This window comes from Papaver somniferum, chromosome 9, assembly GCF_003573695.1.
Source record: "Papaver somniferum cultivar HN1 chromosome 9, ASM357369v1, whole genome shotgun sequence".
Lineage (NCBI taxonomy): Eukaryota > Viridiplantae > Streptophyta > Magnoliopsida > Ranunculales > Papaveraceae > Papaver > Papaver somniferum.
Genome location: NC_039366.1, coordinates 186,893,644 through 186,919,335, shown reverse-complemented (window position 1 = coordinate 186,919,335; position 25,692 = coordinate 186,893,644). Strand labels below are relative to the sequence as shown.

General features: G+C 40.4%; 1 protein-coding gene across 1 annotated transcript; it reads left to right on the top strand.

Moving 5' to 3' along the window:
- The first annotated feature begins 288 nt into the window (after window positions 1-288).
- Window positions 289-1,093, top strand: LOC113313379 (pleckstrin homology domain-containing protein 1-like). The gene has a single exon (XM_026562138.1). It carries the CDS (start codon window positions 470-472, stop codon window positions 905-907), a length of 438 nt encoding a protein of 145 aa, XP_026417923.1. The 5' UTR covers window positions 289-469; the 3' UTR covers window positions 908-1,093.
- The last annotated feature ends 24,599 nt before the right edge of the window (window positions 1,094-25,692 follow it).

Here is a 25,692-nt window from a genome sequence, read left to right as displayed (position 1 = left end):
TAATGTAGTAATTGGAGCTTAGCTTATCAGGCTTTGAACTAGTTACTTGTAATAATATTCTTTGTTGGGAAAAAAATCGCTTCGTGAGCACGTATTGACGTTGACAGACGTAATCCGGTAAAACCAATGAAGCCAACCCTACCGTCCAACCTCTGCCCCTAGTTTACGTACCAAGAAAAACATGTGCCTCAACTTTACCATCCACATGCTCAACTGCTACGAATTTAAAACAGCACATGGTTATCGTCCTCTATATAGACTCTCCACAAATAGAGAAAAAGCTGGAGAGTAAAAAACAAAATACCAAAAACCCTACCTCCCCGCTCGTATAATAATCCAATAAATTCCAGCCTAATCCACCCTCCTCTCTTTTCAAACGACAAAAACCTCTTTCCATCTCTCTTTTTCACACTACAAAACCCATCCATATCTCATAAAGAACAACAAATCTCATCTCATAAAACAAAAGATGGTGAGTTTGATATGGCAAGCAGCAATGGAAGCGATACAGAGATCATATACAGCAGAAGAAGATTACGATGGCGTCGAATACTGGACCAACCCAGAAAAATCTGGTTGGTTAACGAAACAAGGCGAATACATAAAAACATGGAGGCGTCGCTGGTTCGTGTTGAAACAGGGGAAATTGTTTTGGTTTAAAGATTCAAATGTAAATTCGCCTGATGTTAAACCTCGTGGTGTTATTTCTGTTGGTGCTAATTGTCTTGCTGTTAAATGTGCTCAGGATATTATCTTCAATCAGGATTTTCCTTTCCAGATTATTACTAATAGTTATGATTATGATACTCTGTATTTTCTTGCTGATTCTGTTAAAGAGAAGAACGAATGGATTAGTTCTATTGGGAGATCTATCATTCAACATTCTCCTTCTTTGATTGGTAATTGATTGGTCGATGATAACTAGGGTTTTTTCTTGTATAGAATTATAGAAATTGTAGATGTGATTAATGAAAATTTGTAAAATTAGGGATTTTTCATGTTTTTGTAATTCGAAGACTTTGATTCTCGTTTGTGACTTGGTCACTGTTTGTTGAATTTTAGATGTTGATTTTTAAGGATTTTTAATTGCATGTCTGTTTGCATGGTGTTCGTATTATTAAATTGAGTGATTTTAGAACTGGCGAATATGATGTTTTTGATAAACATTGAGCCAAAAATTCTGATGGAAATTTTTACGCAATCAAAATAGGAAGACAAAAACACCTCTTGGTAAAAGATTTCAATGCAGAAATCAATTTCCATGGGTTATTGTTCTTGGAAATACCATGGAGAAAATTGACAACTTTGTGAGGTTTCTATTGATCGAATTGACATGCGAAAGTTGAAACATGCCCATTAAGAGGTGAGACGTAAGCAAGATAGATAAGCACTGATGGATTTTGACATCACAATTGCCGGTGGGAATTTAATTTGGATGTTGTTAGGTCTTTTCCGTGGTTGTTTTTGGCAAAAACTATTACGCATTGTTCTGTTCTGGCACACTTCCAATTGTTGATTCCTGCGTAGACGCTAGTTGTTTCTTATCTGCTGTCCCGCGGAACAAGGTAGACTTGAGATAATTATTCCCCTGTAAAATGATGGTCAAAGTCAATTCAAATTCTCAAATCGACCGTTGGTCAAGTAAATTGGGAATCTGAGTTGGTCAATGAATGAAGTAGATATTAGTGTTGTAAAGGGATATTATTCGAATTTTCGGATAACGGATATCTTATCGGATATTCTTATTTTAGCGAAACGGATACGGAAAAGACATTATTCTATAGGATAATATATTTAGTTATTAGCTTGGTAGTATGTGAAGAGTGGTAGAAATAAAAATATTATGGAAGAATACAACTAGTTTTATTGGTAGTGAGAAAAAGGGAGATTTTTTCAATATTGATGGAGAAGATTTGAGTTTTGTTTAAATCTTGTGTGTACATATTTCATCATCAAACACGTGTATATAGGAAGATACGTGGAGAGCATGCAGACAAAGTCATCAAAACACGATGACACACACCCATAGCCAAGAAGCCTATCCCGGCGGCGTCGGATCTTTGCCCGAACCAATCTAAGGGCAGAAGTTAAAAGATGTACCGAAAACACGATGTACCGCGGAGCACCTAATAACTCCCGAAGAGTTACTTTACCTCATCCCCAAAAGAAGCCAGGATCAACGGTGAAGAGAAGGTTAACTGACATGGACGTGACAGGGGCAGAAGACATTTGTCTGACACGAGCAGGCGCCTCAACTACCCGCATTAAACACCCTGAGCAGCATACATGTCGATCAACCCGTGGAACGAACGGGGATAGCTCTGCGTGATCAAGTAAGGAACGAAGACCTCCGCGTGATGGACACAAGACACAAGAAGATAAGGTTCCAACGGCCCTCAGAAATGGGTCCCACACTCTAACCCTATAAATACCCCCTCTCCACCAAGAGTGAGGGGATCGGAAAAACCAGGGAGAGAAAGGGAGAGAGAAAGATTGTGAGTGTAAGTTTGTCCTTTACAATATACAGACCTATGAAAACTCAAAAGTCACTCGACTATCTCTGTAATCACCAAGTACATATTGAAACAACAACCCCGTGGATGTAGGCCTTAGTGCTGAACCACGTAAATCCCAGTCTTATTTACATTTCAGCACTTTATATTCGCTTAACGCTCTATGAGTCTTACTTTTATACTTCGTTTTCTTTATCTTCCTTTGCGTAACGCCTCTCGCGATGTTGTTAGACGAGGCTGTGATAAACCTGAGGGTTTTGAGCCAAGGAATCAATGCAAACGTATCATCAGTGCGAGTCTGTACCTAGAGTACGAACATTGTTTGTGAACATATAGATGCCTTCGTGATTTACGTGTTCACAATTTGGCGCTAGAAACAGGGACTTCGTCCCGGTAAAAGATTTATCTTATCTTGTGATTACATCTTAAACTAGCATATTGATTGTTCTGCTTCATTAGCTCTGACAGTATTTATCTTTTGTTAACTTTACCATGTTCAAAAACGCACCCGTTATCTTTGATAGCTCCGGCAGTATCTTCGCTTACTAGTTAAAAAGATTTATTACTTAGATCCTCGGATTTACATTTTCTTTTTTTTAGATATCGTACGGACCTATCTTTCAGGTGGATTTTCATAAATTGTCGAAGAATCTACAAGCAGTTTTAAAAGGGATCTTCTCGCGTTTCCGCGTGCTTTCAATAAATTCGCACTTTTAATAAGAATTTAACTCGTGTATTTTAACTCATATGTTTTAATCAAATAAGCTTCCCTAAGAGTTTTCTCTGTGGCCCTCGGGCAGTTTTTCCCTTTCTTGGAATAAGATATGTCGCAAACTAACCCGATCCGCACGGACATTTCTGTTTCTCGCTGTTTGAAATTCCCTTGTGCAGAAAGAAAACGACAAAAGAACCCACGATGGAAAAAATGCAGGAAACAGGAAAATCCAAAGCCTCGTCAAAGGAAGCACCAAGGACAACCCCGGTCATCACCCGAAGCAAGCAGAAAGGGGACAAAGACAAAATGACTAGTCAGAGGCAGGATACTGCGGAAATCACTTCGCCGATGAACGCTAACTCCGTTGCAGCCGCGGCTCTCAGAGCGGCGGCGACAAAATACAGTATGGCTGCGGCAACCCCGAAGGCTGCAGAAGCCAGCAAAACTTTTGCCACGAATCAATTTCATCAGCCAAAAGAGAAGGTGGATGAATCCAGAACATACCAGCCCGCGCACCCGCCAACCTTCGGAATGCCATCTACAAACGATCAAAATCAAACTGTGCCGGCGGCCTTAACGCCTCAGATGGAAATGCCAACAATCGAAGCTGAGCCTCTGCCACCATTAATACAGACCGTAGAAGAAGGCGGCACCATGGCCGTAGCAGCGCGAGCTGGGACTCCTAATCAGGGGTCAAACCAATCACATCGATTGATGGCTGAGCTTGAAGAATTAAAGAAGAGCCAGCAGGTTTACGCAGATGTTGTAGCTCTGCTGGCCAGAGAAAACCAAGATTTAAAAGACCGGATTGCTCAAAGCACGAAGACCAGCCAACAACTTGATGAAGCCAATTCAAAGGCACCGGAACCTAACCGAGATCGGCGAGTCATCGTAGCAGCTAATGGAGACGTGGCTAGGGGAAGTAGCGCATCCGACCCGGATTATAATGACGCAGAGTCAGAATATCACGAACAGAGGAACATAGGGCACCACCGCGCGATGGAAGAGCTGCGTGATGAAATGATGGCCGAGATCAGGCAGCTAAAAACTAGACAAGGCAGGGGAAGGTTAGAGGAGGTCATGAGAGAGGCTAACTCTACACCCCTAACTCATCGCCTGGCCAACACCCTTATTCCGCTGAAGTGCCCCGTCCCGACCTTTGAATGCTATGACGGATCCAGTGATCCCGCCGCACATATTCGGTATTATAACCGCGTCTTAGCCAGATGGAGTCAGAACGACGTCGTACTCTGTAGATACTTCCCATCAAGCCTGAAGGGATCGGCATTGTCTTGGTTTGATAATTTGCCGCCAGACTCCATCCACTCCTACGATCAACTCGCAGAAAAGTTCTTAAGAACTTACATGTACAACACTGTTAACACCTGAATGGATAAGCTCTTTTCGCTGGCAATTAGATACAAGGAAAACACGAGGGAATACACTAACAGATGGCACAAGATATGTCAAGCCATAGGAAGTGTGTACCCAGTGGTAAGTATCAACTGATACAAGTGGGGACTAGACCGAATGAGTCCAGTATTTGTTGAGATTCATGGAAGTGTGCCTAAGACAGAAGGAGATCTTCGAATAATTATCGAAAAGCACGCTCGTAGAAGAAATCCAGCGTGAAAACCCGAGGGCGTACCTGCAGAGGTCTCACCGTAACAATTCCGCAGAACAAACCAATGGGGTCAAAAGGAATAGCTCAGTAGAATGGCCTCACGAATATATAAAGGAACGAAGAGATGAACGACGAAAAGACGATCGAAAATTCGAAGATCAAGTTTACACGAAGATCAATGCCAGCTATGCCCGGATCTTGCGAGAGATCAAAGGAAGGGAAAATTTGGAGTGTCCATGGTCTAAGGGAAAACAGCCCCTAGATCCGAGAATTCCAAAGATTACTGTGAATATCACTGCTTCAACGGACACCAGACCGAGAAATGTAAAAACCTCAAAATAATGATCCAAAAACTGATTGATGCTGGCGAACTCCAACGTTATATACGAAAAGAATTCGCCGAGGATAGATCCAAACGGACCAAGCCAGTCCAGCTGCCAGAGAGGAACCGCACAATCAATACCATCTCGTGTTCTGAAGCCGCAGGGCCCTCACTTACGGCACAAATAGGAAAGAGACTACGGAAACAATTCGAGGACCACTGCGAACTATATAAGATTGATGGTGTAGAAGTGGACGAACACGAAGAGTGTATGGACTCACCTATTATCTTCGACGCCGAAGATATTGAAGAAGATATGGAGGACCATAACGACCCCCTGGTCCTAACACTGCCTTTGGCGAGATGCAACCTCAAAAAGATCCTCATAGACGGGGGAAGCTCAGTAAACGTTCTATTCTACGACACATTCAAACGAATGAAACTCCATGAAGAACAGCTAATGACCTCTTATTACACCATCTACGGATTCAATGGAGCACCCACGAAGCCATTGGGAGACATCGTGTTGCAGGTTAACGCCGGACCCATGAAATTAGAAACACGATTCAGCGTGGTTGACGCCCTATCCCCCTACAACGCCATTATCGGACGAAAATAGCTACATAAACTCAAGGGAGTGGCGGCAACTTACTACCAATATCTCAGATTCCCTACACCTGAGGGAGTGATGGAAATCAAGGGATATCGGGTCTCTGCAAGAGAGTGCCAAGCCACTCAGGATCGTATCAACAACGAACAAGAAGAGCAACACAAAACCCGGAGAAGTAAAAATAAAGAAGCCGCGAAAGAAAAGGCCATAGACATGTTCCTCAAGGAAACTACAGGAAGAGGATTGACAAAGGGTGATAACGTCCTAAATACAGAAACAAGTTCTTTAGCCAACGAAGGACATAACCATACCAAATAGCAATCAAAGAACATCCCAGTCCTCGGGGATCCGAATCCGGTGTTCACACCAGTAGAGCCCGTGAAAGAAATCAACATAGGAACGGAAGAAAACCCGAAGATGATCAAAGTAGGGACCGTAATGGACGAGAAAAGAGAGGATTCCTTAACCAAATTACTTAAAGAATACGCGGATGTATTCGCCTGGAAGCTAGGGGACATGCCGGGGATTGACCCGAAAATAATCCAACACGAGCTGCGCATCAAACCAGGCACGCCACCTTTCAGGCAGAAAATAAGGAAAGTTGCACCGGAATACCACAAGGCAGTAGAACAAGAACTTCGGAAACTACTAGAAGCGGGGTTCATCAAAGAAGTCAATACCCTACATGGATCTCCAACATGGTCGTCGTTCCTAAGAAAAATGGAGGGGGTCAGGATATGCATCGATTTCACTAACCTCAACAAGGCATGTTCTAAGGACAGCTATCCCCTACCAAGCATAGATCAGCTGGTTGAAGCGGTAGAAGGATACGAAGAGCTGTCTTTCATGGATGGATATTCATGTTACAACCAAGTAGCCCTGGCAGAAGAAGATCAACTACACACAACATTCTACACCCCTCATGGCCTTTATTGCTACACTAGAATGCCCTTTGGACTTCGAAACGCAGGGGCAACATACCAAAGAATGGTCGATGCTATTTTCAGGCCATGGATCGGTAGTACCTTAGAAGTCTACGTTGATGACATGCTCGTTAAAAGTAAGCTGCACAAAGATCACCATCAGGATCTGAGAGATATCTTCGAAGCAATGAGGAAGCATCACATGAAAGTAAACCCAGAGAAATGCACCTTCGGTGTCACTTCAGGGAAATTCCTCGGATATCTGGTAACAAAAAGGGGCATTGAGGTAGACCCGACGAAGATTCAAGCCATAGTGGAAATGTCATCCCCGAAGAATTTAAAAGAGGTGCAAAAGCTCAACGGGTCCATAGCAGCATTGGGCAGATTCATTGCCCGATCCACGGACAAATGCAAACATTTTTTCAATATTCTCAAAAAAAGGAGTAAGTTTGAATGGTCTGCAGAATGCGAAGAAGCCTTCCAGAAAATCAAAGAACATCTCGCTTCAATTCCAATCCTACAGAAGCCTGATCCTGATGAGGTTTTGGCATTATACATAACAGCAACGGAAGACGCAGTTAGCGCAGTGTTGGTCAAAACCAATACGAAGATAGAACAACCTATCTATTATGTCAGTAAAACGCTCAATTCTGCGGAAAGGAACTACACGAAGATCGAGCAACTTATCCTAGCATTGGTATGGGCTACTCAAAAGCTGAGAACTTACTTCCTAACTCACTTAATCAGGGTCCCATGTAAAGCACCACTGGAAGCAGTCCTAAAAAGCGCAGGAAAAGTGGGGAGAATATCCAAGTGGAACACCCACCTGGACCAATTCAATATCATTCATGAAATTCAACACTCCCGAAAATCCCAAGTTTTGGCGGATTTCTTAGCAGACCTCCCCCTGGACAACGACGAGGAGATTAAGGGAATACCTGAAGCCGAGGAAGAAAGCAAGGATCCAATGGATATCCTCGAACCCGCGAATCAAAGACAATGGGAAGTCTTCGTCGATGGTTCCAAAAACAAGGAAGGAGCAGGAATAGGCATCGTTATCACCACCCCAACCAGAGACAGGATCGTACAAGCATTCAGGTTAGAATTCAAAGAGCATACTAACAACATTGTCGAATACGAGGCAGTCGTACATGCCCTACGTTTAATAATAGAGATGGGGATAACCGATGTAAGACTAACAAGTGATTCACAGCTCGTCATACGATAAATAGGGCTCGAGTACAATGTGTACGACGACACCCTTTCAACTTACATGGCCCTGGTCCAAACATTGGCATCACAAATTCCGAACATCAAGTTCCGACACTTGTGCAGAAGGGATCTCAGACACGCGGATGCCCTAGCATATATAGCATTCATGCTGAAGGACAAAAGCGTCGAAGCTATTAAAATAACAAGGGTATACGAGCCTTCGATTGCATCACAATTCTCCTTCGCTACCAATCAAGATACAACAGAAGAAAGTATCGAAGACCAGGTAGGAGAAGACATCCATAACGATTTTAACGAAGAAGATATCCTATCAAGAGTAAATCAAGACGAAGATTTCAGCAACGAAGATGATTGGATAATGGTGATCCACGCGTTTCTTGAAGAAGGAACCTTACCCACGGATCATAAACAAGCCAGGAAAATACTCTCCAAAGTAGGAAGATATGACCTTCGGGATGGAATCCTGTACAAGAAATCTTTCCTCGGAACGTTACTACGTTGCTTGTCCAGGAAAGAGGGGAATCGAATTCTAAATGACATACATTATGGTGACGCAGGGAATCACAGCGGCATGAGATCACTAGCCGACAAAGCAAAAATGCAAGGATATTACTGGCCCACAATGATACAGGATGCTGCAAGAATGTCCCGACGATGTGAAGAATGTCAGTGTTTCGCCAAAAAGATTCACGCGCCAGCAACAACGTTAAATTCCGTAGGTAGCCCGTGGCCATTTGCAAAATGGGGGATAGATATCGTCGGGCCTTTCATCGAAGGATCAGGGAAAAGACGATTTTTGATAGTAGCCACAGACTATTTCAGTAAATGGGTGGAAACTAAAGCCTTAGCAAGGATCAGAGACGTGGATGTGTTTACTTTCATATTCCAAAACATCATTTGCAGGTTCGGCATACCAGCAGAAATCGTGTCCGATAATGGTAAGCAGTTGCAAGGGAAAAATATAGACATGCTCTTCGATACTTTCAAGATAAGGAAGAACAAATCCACCCACATATACCCTCAAAGCAACGGACAAGCGGAAGATACTAACAAGACCCTCGCCCTTATCCTCAAAAAGCAATTGGAAGAGCATAAGGGGCGATGGTGTGAACAGTTGCACAATGTGCTATGGGCATACAGGACAACATGAAGATCTGCCACTGGGTAATCCCCGTTTCTCCTCACTTATGGAGCTGAAGCAGTCATCCCAACAGAGATCCTGGTGCCCACCACAAAGACCGAAGCATGGGAGAAAAATCTCACAACTTACATGATGTTAGAAAGATTGGACGACCTGGAAGGAAGGAGGGAAGCAGCATTACAGAAGATGGAAAATTATCAACGAAGACTAGCAAGGGAGTACAACAAAAAGGTAAAACTTCGAAATTTTGTAGAAGGGCAGTATGTGCTGAGGACCATCCCACAGTATCAACGAGAAAAGAAATGGGGAAAACTAGCACCTACGTGGGGAGGACCTTTTATAATACACGACATTGCGGGAAGCGGTTATTACTATCTTCGCAATATGAAAGGCTAGGTTCTACGGCATCCTTGGAATGCTAAGTGGTTAAAACCATACTACCCATAGGATCAACGCAGCTTTGCATCTGCGTGAAGAGTACCAGAAGAAGAAGGCAGCGTATCCGCTCTACATGTTTCTATCTCTGGACGAGGAGTAGCAGGCCTCAACTTATCAATCAAAAAAGCTTTCTGAAATTCGAGTAAACAAAACATATCAACTATATTGGGGAAAGTAGTTAATCTACAATCTCTCAGGGCTCCCCTATCAATGTTCATGAGTGTAAGATCGGGGGGAAGGCACCCAGCAGAAAGAGATACCCAACCAACCTTAAGGCAACGGGTCGACGGAATGGGTGTACGTAAATATTTTAACCCCATATCCTAGAACGTTGCCTCAGCCCCCACCGTCTGGGAATCCTCTGGCCAAGGGTTCGCCAGCGGGGTGACAGGTCTCAAGACGATCACGAAGGTACCTCCCTTCGGTATCGCACCCAAACACTTAAAACACTCTTCTTTTGTGTATTTCCTCACAATGCTTAAAATAAACAACTGATATTGCAGGTATAATCAAAAGAATAATATATTTCACAAAGTTTGGTTACAAAAAGCGGCAAGGCAAATTCAAGGATAAACACATCAAAAATATTCTTTTTACAAAACACTAGCAAAACCTAATGGAGGGATAATGCCGTGATCTCTACTTAGATGATGTCTCCCCGTCGGCAGGATTATTCCGAAGAGTTGAGGGACGCTCCCACCAGAAGAGGGCCCCGAGGAGCCAGGAAACGAGACAGGTACAGGACGACGCGGATAGCTCTTGACGAGGCCATGCTCGGTCTTAAGGCCAAGCTCAATCTTCTCCAGCATCTTGTTTGTCTCCTCAGCCAATTGACACCGAGACTTATGCATAATCACCGACGTCCACTGATGGGCTTGAGACAACAACGACGATAGACGATTCACTTCTTTAGAAGCAGCACCAACGGCCTCCTCGCGGGATCCCGCCAAACTCTTGAAATGATTAGTTTGTTCTTCCTGCTGCGCTAAGGAAGATTGGGCCTTTTCAAATTTTTCATTGGCAGCGCGGAGTTGTCCTTCGATCTCTGAAAAAGACAACACGAAGGAGTTAGCACAAAAAAGACACAATCACACTCGACGAAATAAGGTTATACCTTCGACACAAGCCGAAGCTTCTTCGTACTCGTTAACAACCGCATCTCGCGCTTCGTCAAGATACTCATATTCCTCGGATAATTTCTTATAATCTAGTTGAAGGTTGGTGAGAGTAAATTGACTGGCATCTAATTCTACCTGCTTCATCGAATCCATGTGACGAAGGTGGTTGACTTCGTTGTTTATCTCTGATACCCCTTTGCTAAGTCTGTACATACATACTTCGAGATTCCTCTTAGACTCAGCCTGGCGGGCTATTTCAGCACGAGACGCAGCAAGGGCTTTGCTGAGAGCCCCAACTTCGGCTCTGGCATCGTCCCTTTCTCTAGTAAGACACAACATACTCTCCTTAATTCCCGGAAAGGGAAGGGAGCGAGCCTTATGTAATTCCTCTTCCAGAAGACATATTCTAGATTCCAACAACGAAGTACGCTCACGGGATTCCCGCAGATTCTCACGTGTCCACAGCAGCGTACCATTGAACAAAGTACGGTCATGGTTATACAGATTCTGCATATCAACCATTTGAACATGCCTTGCGCGCCATCCCTCAGCCCGAGCGTCCCACTTTTTGGCTTCGCTCTTAATTTTCTCGACCAGCTCTTTGATACGAGATTTTTGCCGTGCCCTTTCGTTTCGAAGCCATATCATCTCGGGGATGCCACCCACTGGAGATAGGGTGGGGAGACTCAGACAGAACAACTAAGTAGTATAGAGGAATTACGACGAACTGCGAGGGTAAAAGAGGAAAAAGAACCAAACCTGTGAAAGATGAAACTTGGCCGCGAGTTTGCTCTAACTCAGCGCGAACAGCAGCAAGCTCTGAACGAAGACCAGCCTCCGCTTCACCCATCCTTTCTTGCTCTTTAAGGCTTTTCTTCAGTTCTTCTATTTCCACCTCAGCCGCAAATAATTCCTTTTCTCTGTGACGAAGCTTAGCCTCCAGCTTCAAAGATTTTGCTTTAAAGAATTGATACATCACATGGTTACAATGCTCACTCCTCATCATCTACACATCAAACGGCAAACATTATTACACCGAAGGATTCAATTGTCACGAAGAGATATATACGAAGACTTACCTCCAAGACACGCTGCTGGGGAAAACCATATTGGTACCCATCGGCTATGGCCATCATGTCCGCAACAGAAGTGGGAGGCTCCGATACGAGGGTGGCTTCGGGAACACTCAAGCTTTTCCCCCACATCTCAGAAACGCGCGCCTCGGAAGATAGTTCCATCATCCGACGAGTATAAGCATCGGAATCCTTCTCACCAGCAACCACCGGGGGAGGATGGGGGACAAACAGCAGACCCTTTTTCTTGAGCCAATCCATTATGGCATCCTCACCCTCAAACGTCAGCGGATGAGGGAAATCCTTGGAAGGAGAGGCAACCATAGACTTCCCCTTTGCTGATATTGCCCCATCGTCACAAGTTTCGGCATCAACATGCGCATTACGATCGTCCGCGCCCTCATCCTGAACAGCAGCGTCTTCCTTACCAGAACCCCCGAGCACATCCCAATCATCATTGGGGGAAAGCAAAGAGAAGTCTTCAGGAAAATCGAGAGCATCGTAAAAAAGTTCCCCTGCGGAATAAATCCTGTCAAAGGAGAACTCTTGATAAATGGTGGGGAGAGTTTCCGCAGCCTCACCAGTAGGAGCAGACATATCAGCGATAACACTGCCGTCAGCCACCGCGGTATTATTTCTCCCTTCAACACCATCACAACCCGCACCAATCTCTTCCTCGACATTAGGAAGGGAAGTATTAGTGCGTTCTTCCCCATCAGACAGTTCCTCATCCTCGGAAAACTCTTCGTTCACCGGAATGGTAACTTCTGCATGAACCTCAGCCTCACCCGTCACAATGGTAGAAGACTGCTTCGGCCCAATATTTTTCTTCTTCGACACCTGCAAACCAACACACGTTCCACAAAAAGAGTTATTTTTTCATAAGTTTGATTTTCAACCAAGGAGGGGCGCGGCCAGAATCTGCAATAACCATACCTTGGCAGTAGTGACACTCTTCGGTGGAAGTATAGCACCTGAACCTTCCTCATCGTCTCCTTCAACAACGTCGAGGGAATAAGGAAAGTTCATGCCTTCAAAATTTAAACGCCAGGGACAGAAATCTCCATAACGAGCAGGAGGAGATTCACGTGGCCTGCTACTCTCGGAAGGACGCCAACCGCGCGTACCGGGAATCCAACTGTAGGCCCAAGGACCAACAATTTCAATAACAGTGGCGTGCCACTCATAATCATGGTCACGCTTGATCCTTTCACGCGCGGGAAAAAGTTTCCGCTGACTAGACCCCTCGGTGCCTGGAACATACTTCAGTTTGGCATCACTCACCTCACTTAACAGACGAATTTCGCCGCGAGGAGCAGCGAGGTTCCGAAGGCTAACACTCCACGGTTTACGGTTCCTACTATTGACATAATCACCAAAGGAGTTGTTGAAGTTTTCAGGAGTATACCATTCCCTCTCAGCGGGATTTGGAACGTAACACGTCATCGTCGTCTCCCCCTTACTCCGCAGATAACATTCCCTCAGTGCACGGAGATAATTCCCCGATAATTGCGACACGGAACGACTGTGAGTATTGGTGGAAGAGCCTTCACGACCAGCCAGCACATCGTAATAGAAGGAATCACCGGACTTGTACAACGGCAGCATAAGACCCGCCTCGAAGGCTCCAACCGTAGTCAACAGGTGAAACTCATCAAACTGATACTTCGAGATGAGCTCGTAAGTAATATCATCCTCAGGGGCATAGAAACGAACCTCGAAGGCTTGAAGCTCATGTTTTTCCTTGAAAACTTCAAGGTCAATATGTTTGAACGTAACTTTCTTCTTGCTGACCGAAACGCTGCGTACCACCGGGGAAGCCTCATCCTCTTCCGCGGGATCGGACGAACCAACAAAAGCCTCGGAAGCTCTTCTTTTCAAAGAAGGATTCTTAGACGATTCAGTTCTTAGGACACCACCTTTGGAGTTCTTCCCTTTGAAAGAAAGTACTGGAGGCGGCGGCAGAGGATGCTGCACGGGAACCACAGAACGAAGAGGAGGAACATCGAAGGCGCCACCACGAGGAGGTGTCTGCGTACACCTAGAGTCATCACAAGGACGAGAAACCGCACGATCGGCAGAGTATCGAGACCCGGAAGGATTTTTCGAGGGATCCCCTTTCCTAGGATGAGAGGCCTTCGTCCCAGAAGAAGAAACTTTAATACCACGGGGATCCATTTGAGAGGGTCTATAGATGTATCAGACTCTCTGCGCGGAGGGGATCTCGGTAGACTGGAATCCGGAGTTTGATAAGAAAGCCGCGGACGGTCGGACATGGCTGCGAAGAGGTACAACATAAACAAGTTAGAACCAAACACGAGAACATCACCAAAAATCAAAAAACCACAAAATTAGCAGTCCATCTCAACACAGCACAGAAACCCTAAACCTAGAATACATGCTTGAATTCCCCAAAACCCTAAAACCCTAAACTTAAAAGTCCAATCAATACAAGTAAAACAGTGGCCTTCCTCGACTTGAGACGAAGAACAGGGGCAAACTAGCATACATGCATTAAAAGATGTTCTTCATCACAAACAAGGGACGACAACAGCAGAAATGGGAGGCTCCGATAAGATCAACAATAGAAAATTTACAATCAACACAACTTAAAACAACAGAAACAACGAAAAGAAACCTTACCACCACAAACAGCAGCAGAAAGAAGACAACAAACCAGAAACAAAGAAGAATCGAGCGTGATTAATGCTAAGGCAGAGAGAATTTAATGGTTGAAGAAGAAAGAATGAAGACTGACAGGGAGAATGAAATTAATTTAAGTTTCCAACGGCCCTCAAAAATGGGTCCCACACTCTAACCCTATAAATACCCCCTCTCCACCAAGAGTGAGGGGATCCGAAAAACCATGGAGAGAAGGGGAGAGAGAAAGATTGTGAGTGTAAGTTTTTCCTTTACAATATACAGACCTATGAAAACTCAAAAGTCACTCGACTATCTCTGTAATCACCAAGTACATATTGAAACAACAACCCCGTGGATGTAGGCCTTAGTGCTGAACCACGTAAATCCCAGTCTTATTTACATTTCAGCAATTTATATTCGTTTAACGCTCCATGAGTCTTACTTTTATACTTCGTTTTCTTTATCTTCCTTTGCGTAACGCCTATCGTGATGTTATTAGACGAGGCTGTGATAAACCTGAGGGTTTTGAGCCAAGGAATCAATGCAAATGTATCATCAGTGCGAGTCTGTACCTAGAGTACGAACATTGTTTGTGAACATATATATGCCTTCGTGATTTACGTGTTCACAAATCTAATTTAATATAATAATTTTATAGTCAAATTTGTGCATTTGATCAAGGTATTTGGTTTTGCTTAGTCGAATTTCCTTAGGGTTCCTTTGATTTTTTTTTTATGAAATTAGAGAAAGACTAAAAAAGAACTTAAATTATTTTTATTATAATGAATTACTATCGGATATTATCGGATAACCGACATTGTTATCGAAACGAATAACGAAAATACTTTTGAATATCCGTCGGATATTATCGGATATCAGATATCCGGTAATCTTATCGGTAACAGATATGATAGAGGCCATATCCGTTTCGTTAGCTACCGTTGACAGGCCTAGTAGATTTAGAATGTAGGTGTTCAATGAGGTAACAAATCACTGATATCTTTTTTTTTTGATTAATTGAGCATCTAGGAATTACTGGCTAGTCCAGAAATGAGGGAACCGGTTAATGGCTAGTCCACTCCCAGAATTGATTTATCCGCTGGTCCAAAAACATGTTTTTGGACCAGAAACTTTATCCCCTAGTCCATCCACGTGCGGTTGACACAAGACCAGCTTTCAAATATTCCCAACATACCCTTCTGCAACTCAAAGTGACGAACATAAAACCAAGTCAGTTTTTTTCCTCTTTTTTTCTTCTCAGATCGGTTTCTCTCACTCTGCGTTTTGGATAGAATCAATTTCTGGTACTGTTTTTCAATCATCTTCATCTGAGCTTCGAATTAGGTTCTTCTGAGTTTCGAATTAGGTCATCTGAGCTTCGAACCAAGGTATTTATCCTTTCAATCATCCTCTTCTGCTGCTGTTCTAGAAATCTTGATGAATAATTAGGTTTATTCTGATCCGATTTCTATCAGGATAATTGTATATGATGTACATTGTTATCTTTTTATGATTTCTTTTTATGATTTCTGTTTTATGATGATTTACAATGTCAATTCAGTTTCTAAGTAATTTCCGTTCGTTTTTTAAGTAATTTTCATGATTTTTGTGTGTTTCAATTAGGTATTTGAGCTTCGAATTAGGTTTATCTCAGATTCGAACAAGGTATGATTTATTTTTATGATTTCTGTTCTGTTTTTTGTAATCTGATTTTTGTATTTTCTACGTTTTTCTGCTGCTGTTCTGTTTAGTTTCATTAGATAGATCTTGTAGTATGTATTACCAATACGTACTGCATATAACATGCTCTCTTTTCATTCTGCAGTAGATGCCAATACATATGAATATGAGTCAGTACATGACAATACGTATTGCATATAACATGCTCTCTTTTCATCTTACAATAGATGCCAATACATATCAATATGAGTCAGTACATGTCAATACGTACTGCATATAGCATGCTCTTTTTCATCCTACAGTAGATGCCAATACATATCATATGAGTCAGTACATGTCAATACGTACTGCATATAGCATGCTCTCTTTTCATCCTGCAGTAGATGCCAATACATATCAATATGAGTCAGTACACGTCAATACGTACTGCATATAACATGCTCTTTTTCATCCTACAGTAGATGCCAGTACATATCAATATGAGTCAGTACATGTCAATACGTACTGCATATAGCATGCTCTCTTTTCATTCTGCAGTAGATGCCAATACATATCAGTATGAGTCAGTACATGTCAATACGTACTGCTTATAGCATGTCAGTACAAAGACTATTTTTGTTTCATCTCAGTACATGTCATTTTTTACAGGGTTAACATGTCTGACGTTGCTCCCAAACCAGACTTCTCCATATATTCTCATGTATACCATAAGCAATATCATTTTTCATATGAGGTTACATCATTTTCAACTTTAGAGGATTTGAAATTTTGCATCTGTAATATGTGGAGCTGGTTGACTCCATCGACCATTCTGGTTAACTATTTCCAGAATCAAGCGATAGTTCATATTCTTGTCGATGTAACACTCCAGGGAATCTCTACATTACATTCTTAAAAGCAATCAACTTTCTTTGATTTGCACGTGGATGTAATTTCAAATGGCGCATCTAGGCGTATGGAAGTTGACAGTAATGCAGACTTAGTTGTCAGTGCAAAAAATAGTTATTTGAAATAAGGTAAAGAAGCCCCAAGAGTGTTTTTTTCAGATGGTTGGGATAAGATTTTTGATGATACATATCAATTATTCTATGGTGGTGTTGATGCCGTACGTATAGCATGCCAAAAATACTGCATGAGAACTGGATATGAGGTAATTAAGAAGAAGAATGACCTTGAGAGATTCACCGCCGTATGTAGTGTGAAAGGTTGTTCATGGAAGCTTCACGCAACTGCCATTGATAGTTCTATTGATGTTTTTAAGATAAAGGAATACGTGGGAAGACACACCTGTGGTGGTGGTTATATGTTGAAGAATCCAAGAGTTACAAAAAAACTCATGAACAGTCTAATTCATGAGATGGTCAGGCACAACCCTCGCATAACACCAGCAGAGATCATAGATTATCTTAAAGTTGGTGGTGACATCGAAATCCAGTATCACCATGCATATCATGCAATTGAGTTGTCGCATAAACAGATTTTTGGTAATGATGTGAAGTCGTACACTGATCTTGCTTGGTGGGTGAATGCTGTTAGGGAAACAAACCCTGGGTAATTTATTGATTTCGATTTCAATGATGCTACAAAAAGATTCAACAGACTTTTTGTTTGCTTTGGAGCTTGTATAGAAGGATATAAACTATGTCGTCCCATGATTTTCTGTGACTGTACATTTCTCACTGGAACTTTTAAAGGAGGTCTCATGGCAGCAACATGTCTTAATGGCAATCAAGGTAACTGGTTCTTTTTTTTTTGATATGTAATGTCTGGTAGTTAGATCACTCATGTTGACCTTACTTCACTATCTGAAAATGAGTATTTACCGTACTACATACTAAATATTAACCTTACCGAGTATGAGATAAACCATACTGCATGTCAAAATGTAGTGTCAATCAGTTGCTTAACATGTCATTATGTAGTGTCAGGTTTTCACATATCAACAAAGAGGTAAACCATACTGCATGTCAATATGTAGTGTCAATATTAGTTGTTTAACATAACTAGTAATTCATTTTTGCAGGGTTTTATCCGCTTGCGTTTGCTTTAGTACCTGGTGAAGACAATATCAGCTAGGAATGGTTTTTCAAGAAACTGAAGGAGGCTTTGAATGATGATCTCCCAATCACTTTTATGACTGACCGAGGTGAAGGGTTGGTTAAATATATTCCCAAAGAGTTCCCTGATTCTCATCAAAGATATTGTTACTTCCATGGACAAAAACTTACCTATCGCAAAGTCTGACGAAAAGTATAAGGAAGTGATTGATGTTTTCTGAAAGGCGACATATGCTCTTTCTCCTGCAACATACGAGGAAGGTCTTCAAGAAATGGTTAATTTGGGAAGGCCTTGGGTTGCTGACTACTGCCGAAACATTCCAAAAGAAAAGTGGTCCAGTGCTTTCTTCAAGGGCTGTACTTATGGTTACACTTCATCTAGCATTGCTGAATCGTTCAATAGCTGGATTAACAAAGAGAAGAAATTACCTGCGTGTGCGTTCGTTGACTCGATCAGGTTTGTATCGGTTTCCTTAGTCACAGTACAAGCTTATATTAGTTTTCTTTTTGTAACAATATTAGCATATATGTTCTGTTAGTCTACGTATATTTTTAGTATAATATACTTGCTATTCCATTGTCGTGTAGGCTACGTATGATGGAAATGATGTCAGAACGTCGTGAAGAGAGTCTCTTGATGGACCCAGAACTGCTAACCCCTACGTATCAAGCCTTGCTTGAACTACACATCCAAATTGGCCGTCCCTGGAAAGTTAGCCAGTCAGATGCTAATCGTTTGAAGTGCATTCTCCAAGGTTAGCGTTTACCCCTAATCTCTATCATCTGAATTTTATTTACTTTCACTTTTTTTTAAGTACCATGTTTCTGTGAGAACATATTAATATGTACTGTGTATATTAGGTGTACTGAAAAATAACATATGAATATGTACTGTGCAGATATCATATGGTAGATCTAGAGAGAAAAACTTGTACTTGCCAACGATGGCGCGTTTATGGTTTTCCATGCTCGCACGCTACTGCAGCTATTACTAGATCTGGAGGAAGGATTCTTGATTACGTTGAAGATTATTTCAAAGTTACCACTTTTCGTAAGCTATATTCAATAGCTATTAGACCCGTCCCCAACCACGACAGGTATGTGTCTTTAATCAGTACATTTTCAGATTTTGCATAGCAATATGTAATGGTAGATACCACTTACACATGTAATAGCAATTGAAACTGTCAACATAAACCTACTTACATATGAATGTTACATACTGATATGTAATGGTAGATACCACTTACACATGTAATAGCAATTGAAACTGTCAACATAAACCTACTTACATATGGATGTTACATACTGATATGTAATGGTAGATACCACTACATTTTTTGATATTTGTTTTTTCAGGAACAATATACCGTGTACATATTCATATGTAGTTGTGGTTCATTCCATTTATATGATACTGTTTTTTTCTCACAGGCCCGATGAGTATCACGTAGATGATACTGTTCTCCCAGCAGAAGTAATTAGAGCTCCACCAGGCAGGAAAAAGGGGAAACGTATTAAGTCTGCATATGAGACTAGTAGAAAATCTGTCAAGTGTTCAAACTGTAATTTGAAAACTCATCACAACAAGGCAACATGCAATCTTATCCGACAGTATGAACTTTCTGAAGAATGATTTTGTGTCAGGTATGGATTTCAGTCAGATACATATTAATGTCTTAATTAAGTAAGTATGATACAATACAATGTACTTTTAAGAAAGTAGTGTTCTTATTTCTCTTTTTCTTTTATTACAGGCTTGAACGTGCAGCAGAATGTGATATCGATGATGTTGCCAGATTCCTTTTCCACAATTCTTTCCTCTAGCCCTTGTTCTATTCTACCGTTTTTCTTTTTGATTTTGTCAGTACCAACTGAATTTGGTTAATAAGTATTTCATTTACAGTACATACATTATAAGTGTACTGAAAGTACATTACAAGCAGCAGAATGTTATATCGATACAAGCAGCAGAATGTTATATCGATGATGTTGCCAGATTCCTTTTCCACAATTCTTTCCTCTAGCCCTTGTTCTATTCTACCGTTTTTCTTTTTGATTTTGTCAGTACCAACTGAATTTGGTTAATAAGTATTTCATTTACAGTACATACATTACAAGTGTACTGAAAATACTGTTTTTGTTGTTTCTTAGAACATCTTTTGGTTTTTGAAACATTATAAGTCTATCAAAATGTAGTTATTGTAGTTATTTTTGATCTTTTCGAATAATGAAATATGTTGTTAAGTCTATCAAAATGTCAGTATCTATCACCAATAGTGAAGTATTTACATACTGAAATTACATGTCAGTATTGTAGTGTTAGTATCTTCCACTACATACTGATATGTAGTGGTTGTAGTGTAACCTTACTAGATGTTTGTAACAAGAAAATAATCAAATATGTACTGGTTTGTGGTTTAACCATCTTCCACTAAGATTATTTAGAACATATCATAATTACAATTCCACAAAAACTTTTGTGGTTTCAATCAGGTTAGTACATATTAAAGAAAACAATCAGTACTTACTGATATGTAGTGGTTAGTTTAATTATGATATGTTCACGCTGATTAACCATTTTAGTAATTGTGATTAGTTTTAAACTTTTTGTGGTTTTCCAGCTGATTCACCATCTTCACGGGGGTCGAGGGGGCGATCAACAACAGAAAATCATGTTTAAGTAACACAATTGAAATATCACTACATTAAAGTTAAACCCAAATTCAAATTAAAAATCTCTACATATTAGATATACCCAAAAAAAACATGTTTGGAAAAGCTATATGTTTTTGAACATTCTTGAACTCATGAAATGAAATGTAACCAAGAATAAAAAGAAAATAAAATAGGTAAATAGTGATATGTACTGTCAGATTACTTTTAGCAAGTAAGACTATTTTTGTGTCATTTGCCAACTGATTTCTGGTGGAGATGCTTTCAGAAATTTGCATGCTAACGGGACCCTTTTGTTACGAATCTTCGTTTGCACTTCTTCATCATCTCCCATAGGCGCTCCCACATATTTGCTTTTTGCCTTCATCTTCATAAAATGCATCACAAACAGTAGACAGTCTGGCGATCCCCCTTGTTGAGGTGCTTCACATTCATTCACTATTACATTCTTCATTGTTACTTTGTTCTTCTCCAGCAAGTACACGTTGATAGGTACGTATATGTAATCTGCCATTTTGCAGGCGTGTGGATAACAAATACCTCCCCATTCAGCCTTAGAAGAATTGTAGTGGTTGAACACTATTTTTTCGCAGTCATACTCAAGTAGCGTCCTATGAAGATTGTGGTGGAACATTGGTACAAGAATCTTCTTGATACTTTCATCCATCGCCAATATTGGTTTGTAAACAGAATCATGTGCTGCTCCTTTGAGGTTATCCGGGAATTCAACATTGTACTGGAAACATGGATGTACTTGAAATAGTTTATATCTAATTTTGTTTTATGCAATATTGATATGTAGTGTACCTACCCCTACATACTTTTTAAATTTTTGAATATGTGTCGTAGTAAATATGCAGTGTAAGATAACAACTTACCCAAGCGGACGGATCCAGATGCAAGACAAGCAAGTATTTCCTGTATACTTCGTGCATCGGATGCTCATTCTGAAATTTGGTGTTAAGCTTGTATTGTGCGTAGTTGAGAAGATCTTGTTCTAATAAATCGTTCTGCACCAAGTCATCAACTGTAGTTCCACTTACACAAAGACCACCTTCTCCCACTCTCCAATAAATTGAGCTAGAAAATAAACGACGTAAAGGTTAGTATTCTTTGTGTAACAGTACATACTGATATGTCTTTCTCAGTATTTTTTATACAAATATGTATGTATATCAAAAGTACATATACAAATTAATAGTACATATCAATATAAAAATGTCAACTGAGAACTCACCTAAGATTTTTTGCATTATTGATGTATGTGGAAAGAGTACTCTTTTGTTCATCGTTCATGTCATTATAGAATGGTGATTTAGTCAGTTTCCGGAAATGCTTGCGCAATTTAAGCTTTCTCTTTTTGTTTAGCGGTATTGCTTCTGCTGCTCCAGCTTTCGGTCCTTTATATGATGGTGAGAACTTACTTCCACTCTCATAAATATCATCTACCTTCTTTGCAGGATGGGAACGAGTAACAGGTCTGGTGGGTGTTGTTACCTGCTGCTTTTCGGGCTTTGAAGCGCGCTTTTTGTTCACTTTTACCATTTTTTGTTTCTGGCTTGGGCTAAACTGTTCCTGCATTTTTAATCAACATAAAAAAATATGTAAATATCTATATTGCATAAAACATAGTTACATCACCTAATCATTTTTGAAAGCATGTAGTGGTATATGATTGTATGTATAGTGATTTCTAGTCCTACCATACTGATATACATATCAGTATGTAGTGATTTGTAGTGTAATATTAACTACACAAAATGAGATTTTTAGTACATATCATTCACCTGTGATGGAACCTCCAAAACATCTTGCGAGGGGACATCCAGAACATCTTGTGATGAAACATCCAAAGGATCTTGTGATGCAACCTCCAAATGACTTTTTGAACTGGTTGTAGGTATGTATTCTTGTTGCTTACCTGTAACTTCACCTGCATCTTTCGGTTCAATGGGTTCTTGTTGCTCAGTTGTTTCTTATGGAATTTGTAAAGGCCGCAAATCTCTTCCAAACAGATTATCAAATTGTTCTCGTAAGTTAATACCAAAAAGACCATCGTTGTTATCTGGAAGGAGGTATGCAAACTCTTCGACATAAACACCAATGCCAGAGTTTTCCATTTCTATAAAATCTGGCATAGACAGCTTTTCAATGTGTTCCAAACTCAACATTATAGTAAACAAAGGTACATCCAGCAAATGAAACTCTTCCGCCGCCAATCCGGCGTTAAACTCTGCAAATTTCTGCGAATTAACTACAACTGAAGCCTTTGTTTCTAGCATAGTTGTAAGAAACTCCTTTGCTGCTTCCTTCCTAACTTCAAGTTGATCAACCTGCAAAAATCGATTGAAACTGTCAACAAAAACCTACTTAGCTTGAGTTTTTGCTATGTCTACCACCACAAGAATGTACTGTTATATATAAATATGTTCCATTACAAGAATATACTGTTACATATCAATATGTAATGATAGATACCACTACATATTGATAAGTAACAGATAGATATTGATATGTAACAGATAGATAGTGGTATACAAGAATGTACTTTTACATATCAATATGTAATGGTAGATACCACTACATATTGATATGTAACATCTAGATATTGATATGATATTTAGACTACGTACTGATATGCTACTTACCTGTGTGTTTTCTTTGCCCTTTTTCTCTTGTACCTCTTTGACTTTTTGCTCCAAATTAGATTTAGCCCAATTTTTAACCTCAGAACGCTGAACTTCAACATCATGGAACTTCAATACTGAAGTTGTTGACAATTCAACCTCAGAGGAGGCATTAACATGAGTTTGATCATTCGGTGTTGACAAACCAACTTCAGTAATGTTGACATTAGCATCTGTTTCATCTTCCAGAGAACCTTGCATTTCGGTCTCAACTATTTGGTCCACATTCAACTCTTCATTGGGGTTGCTTGGAGTAGGTGTACATCCTAAGCTAACATAATCTTCCTGGCTGGCTTCTCTCTGCAAAGGGAAAGCTTTCTAGTAAATATCATGCAACATGAACTCAAGCTTTGAAGCATCAATCGCTTCGCCCTCTTGCTACATTGTGTTGAATTCACTCCATTTGCCAGCTATTGTACTCCTTAAATCATCGTATTTAATCTTCCAATCTTCTCCCCCCAATATTGAGTCCTCTTCTTCTTTCTCTTCTTCCTCTTCTTCTTTCTCTTCTTCCGCTTCGGAATTGTCATCTAAACAAAAAGCATCATCATTTGCTTCCTGTTGAATCCTTCTTGAAATACGATTAAAGATTTGTCTTTCTTCGTGTGTGATCTCGTCTTTGAAATCAACATGGAACTGGAACAAATCAAATAAATGTAAAAAAGCAACTACATATTAGATATTACCAAAAAAAACATGTCGTAGTTCTTTCTCTATTAGATACACAGGGAGAACTACATATTGATATGCTAATAACTACATATCAATATGTACTACCACAAATTGATATGCTAATAACTACTACATATTGATATGCTAATATGTAGTAGCATATTGATATGCTAATAACTACTACATATTGATATGCTAATAACTACATATCAATATGTCGAACTACATGTACTTATGAATATATATTTTTATTATGACAAAATATGTACGACAAGTTTACCTGATACTCAGAAAGATCAATATCCTTTAGGAACTCAGCACATATCTTTGTATGATTCCACCTAGCCACTCTTGGCATCACTTGTAGCGAAAAATAATGAAGTGCACATATACAGGAAGATAAGCCTAACAAGATCTTCGGCATCTTCCTCGTCTTCCCCGTCTTCTTCAGAATCTTCATTTGATTGATCACCCACGCTTTGCAGAGACTCTTCATCAGACTTCTTCTTTTTCAGATTAATTGGTGTTCGTTTAAGGATTTTCAAGATTTCCTTCACAATCATTGGCCTAGTCACTTTATCACTAGCTTTCATATCAGCAGGAAAAGTCCTTTTGAAAAATTCTGTTTCACGCGATCCACTTTTTTTATTGACTTGTGTAAGCCTATAATCAAGATATTCCCTATTTGGAATTCTCGACATCCCATAAATAAGTGTCATTTCTTCTGGTGTGGATACCAGCTCATTCGGTTGGCCATGCCTTTTAAAGACAAATCTGAGCTTGTTTGGATCTTGACCCCTAATGTAACAGCGTAACATTTTCGTCATTGCATCTTCAATCTTCAACCAATGTTCCAACTCAAATCTTGTGTACCAGAACATTAGGAACAGGTTACCGAATGATGCTTCAGAAATCATCTTCAGCTGCAACTCACTCAACTCAAGGTTTTTAGTGGACTTCTTAGTGGTCCTAATAGTCTTCGCAAGCCCCCACAAGCCCCTGAAACTGCCACGGTATAAACTTCTTGGTTTTCCAGCTCATTTCTTACGCTTATTAGCACCTACACAATAACAAGAACCAAAAACTATTACAGTACATATCAATATGGTATATCAAATATGTAGTTACATCATCAATATGTAGTTGTAATATCTACCAAGTCTTGAAACTACATATTATTAACAGTACATACGATAATATAAGTATCTACATATTGATATGTAAGATGTTATGAGAATATAAGTATTTACCTCTACATATTGATATGTAATAGTAGATACCACTACGTATTATTTTAACTACATATCGATTTGTAATAGTACGTATGGCATATGTATCTGCTTTGATACAGTAAAAATGTAAAAACACTTAATACCAAAAACAAGCACAACAATGCATCATTACATACTCATAAACATATGTTATTAAGGATACATATTATTCATACACTTTGTTCTTATATGTAATTGTACTACATACCTTCTACATTTGCTTCCCCCCTTTTGCTTTTGGTGAAGGCATAACAGCTCTCAGAGCAAGTGCTTTCTTCCCCTTCTCTTCCCCTACA

Bases quoted from the DNA above. Each gene is read 5' to 3' on its own strand.
- LOC113313379 (XM_026562138.1), top strand. From the start codon at position 470: ATGGTGAGTTTGATATGGCAAGCAGCAATGGAAGCGATACAGAGATCA.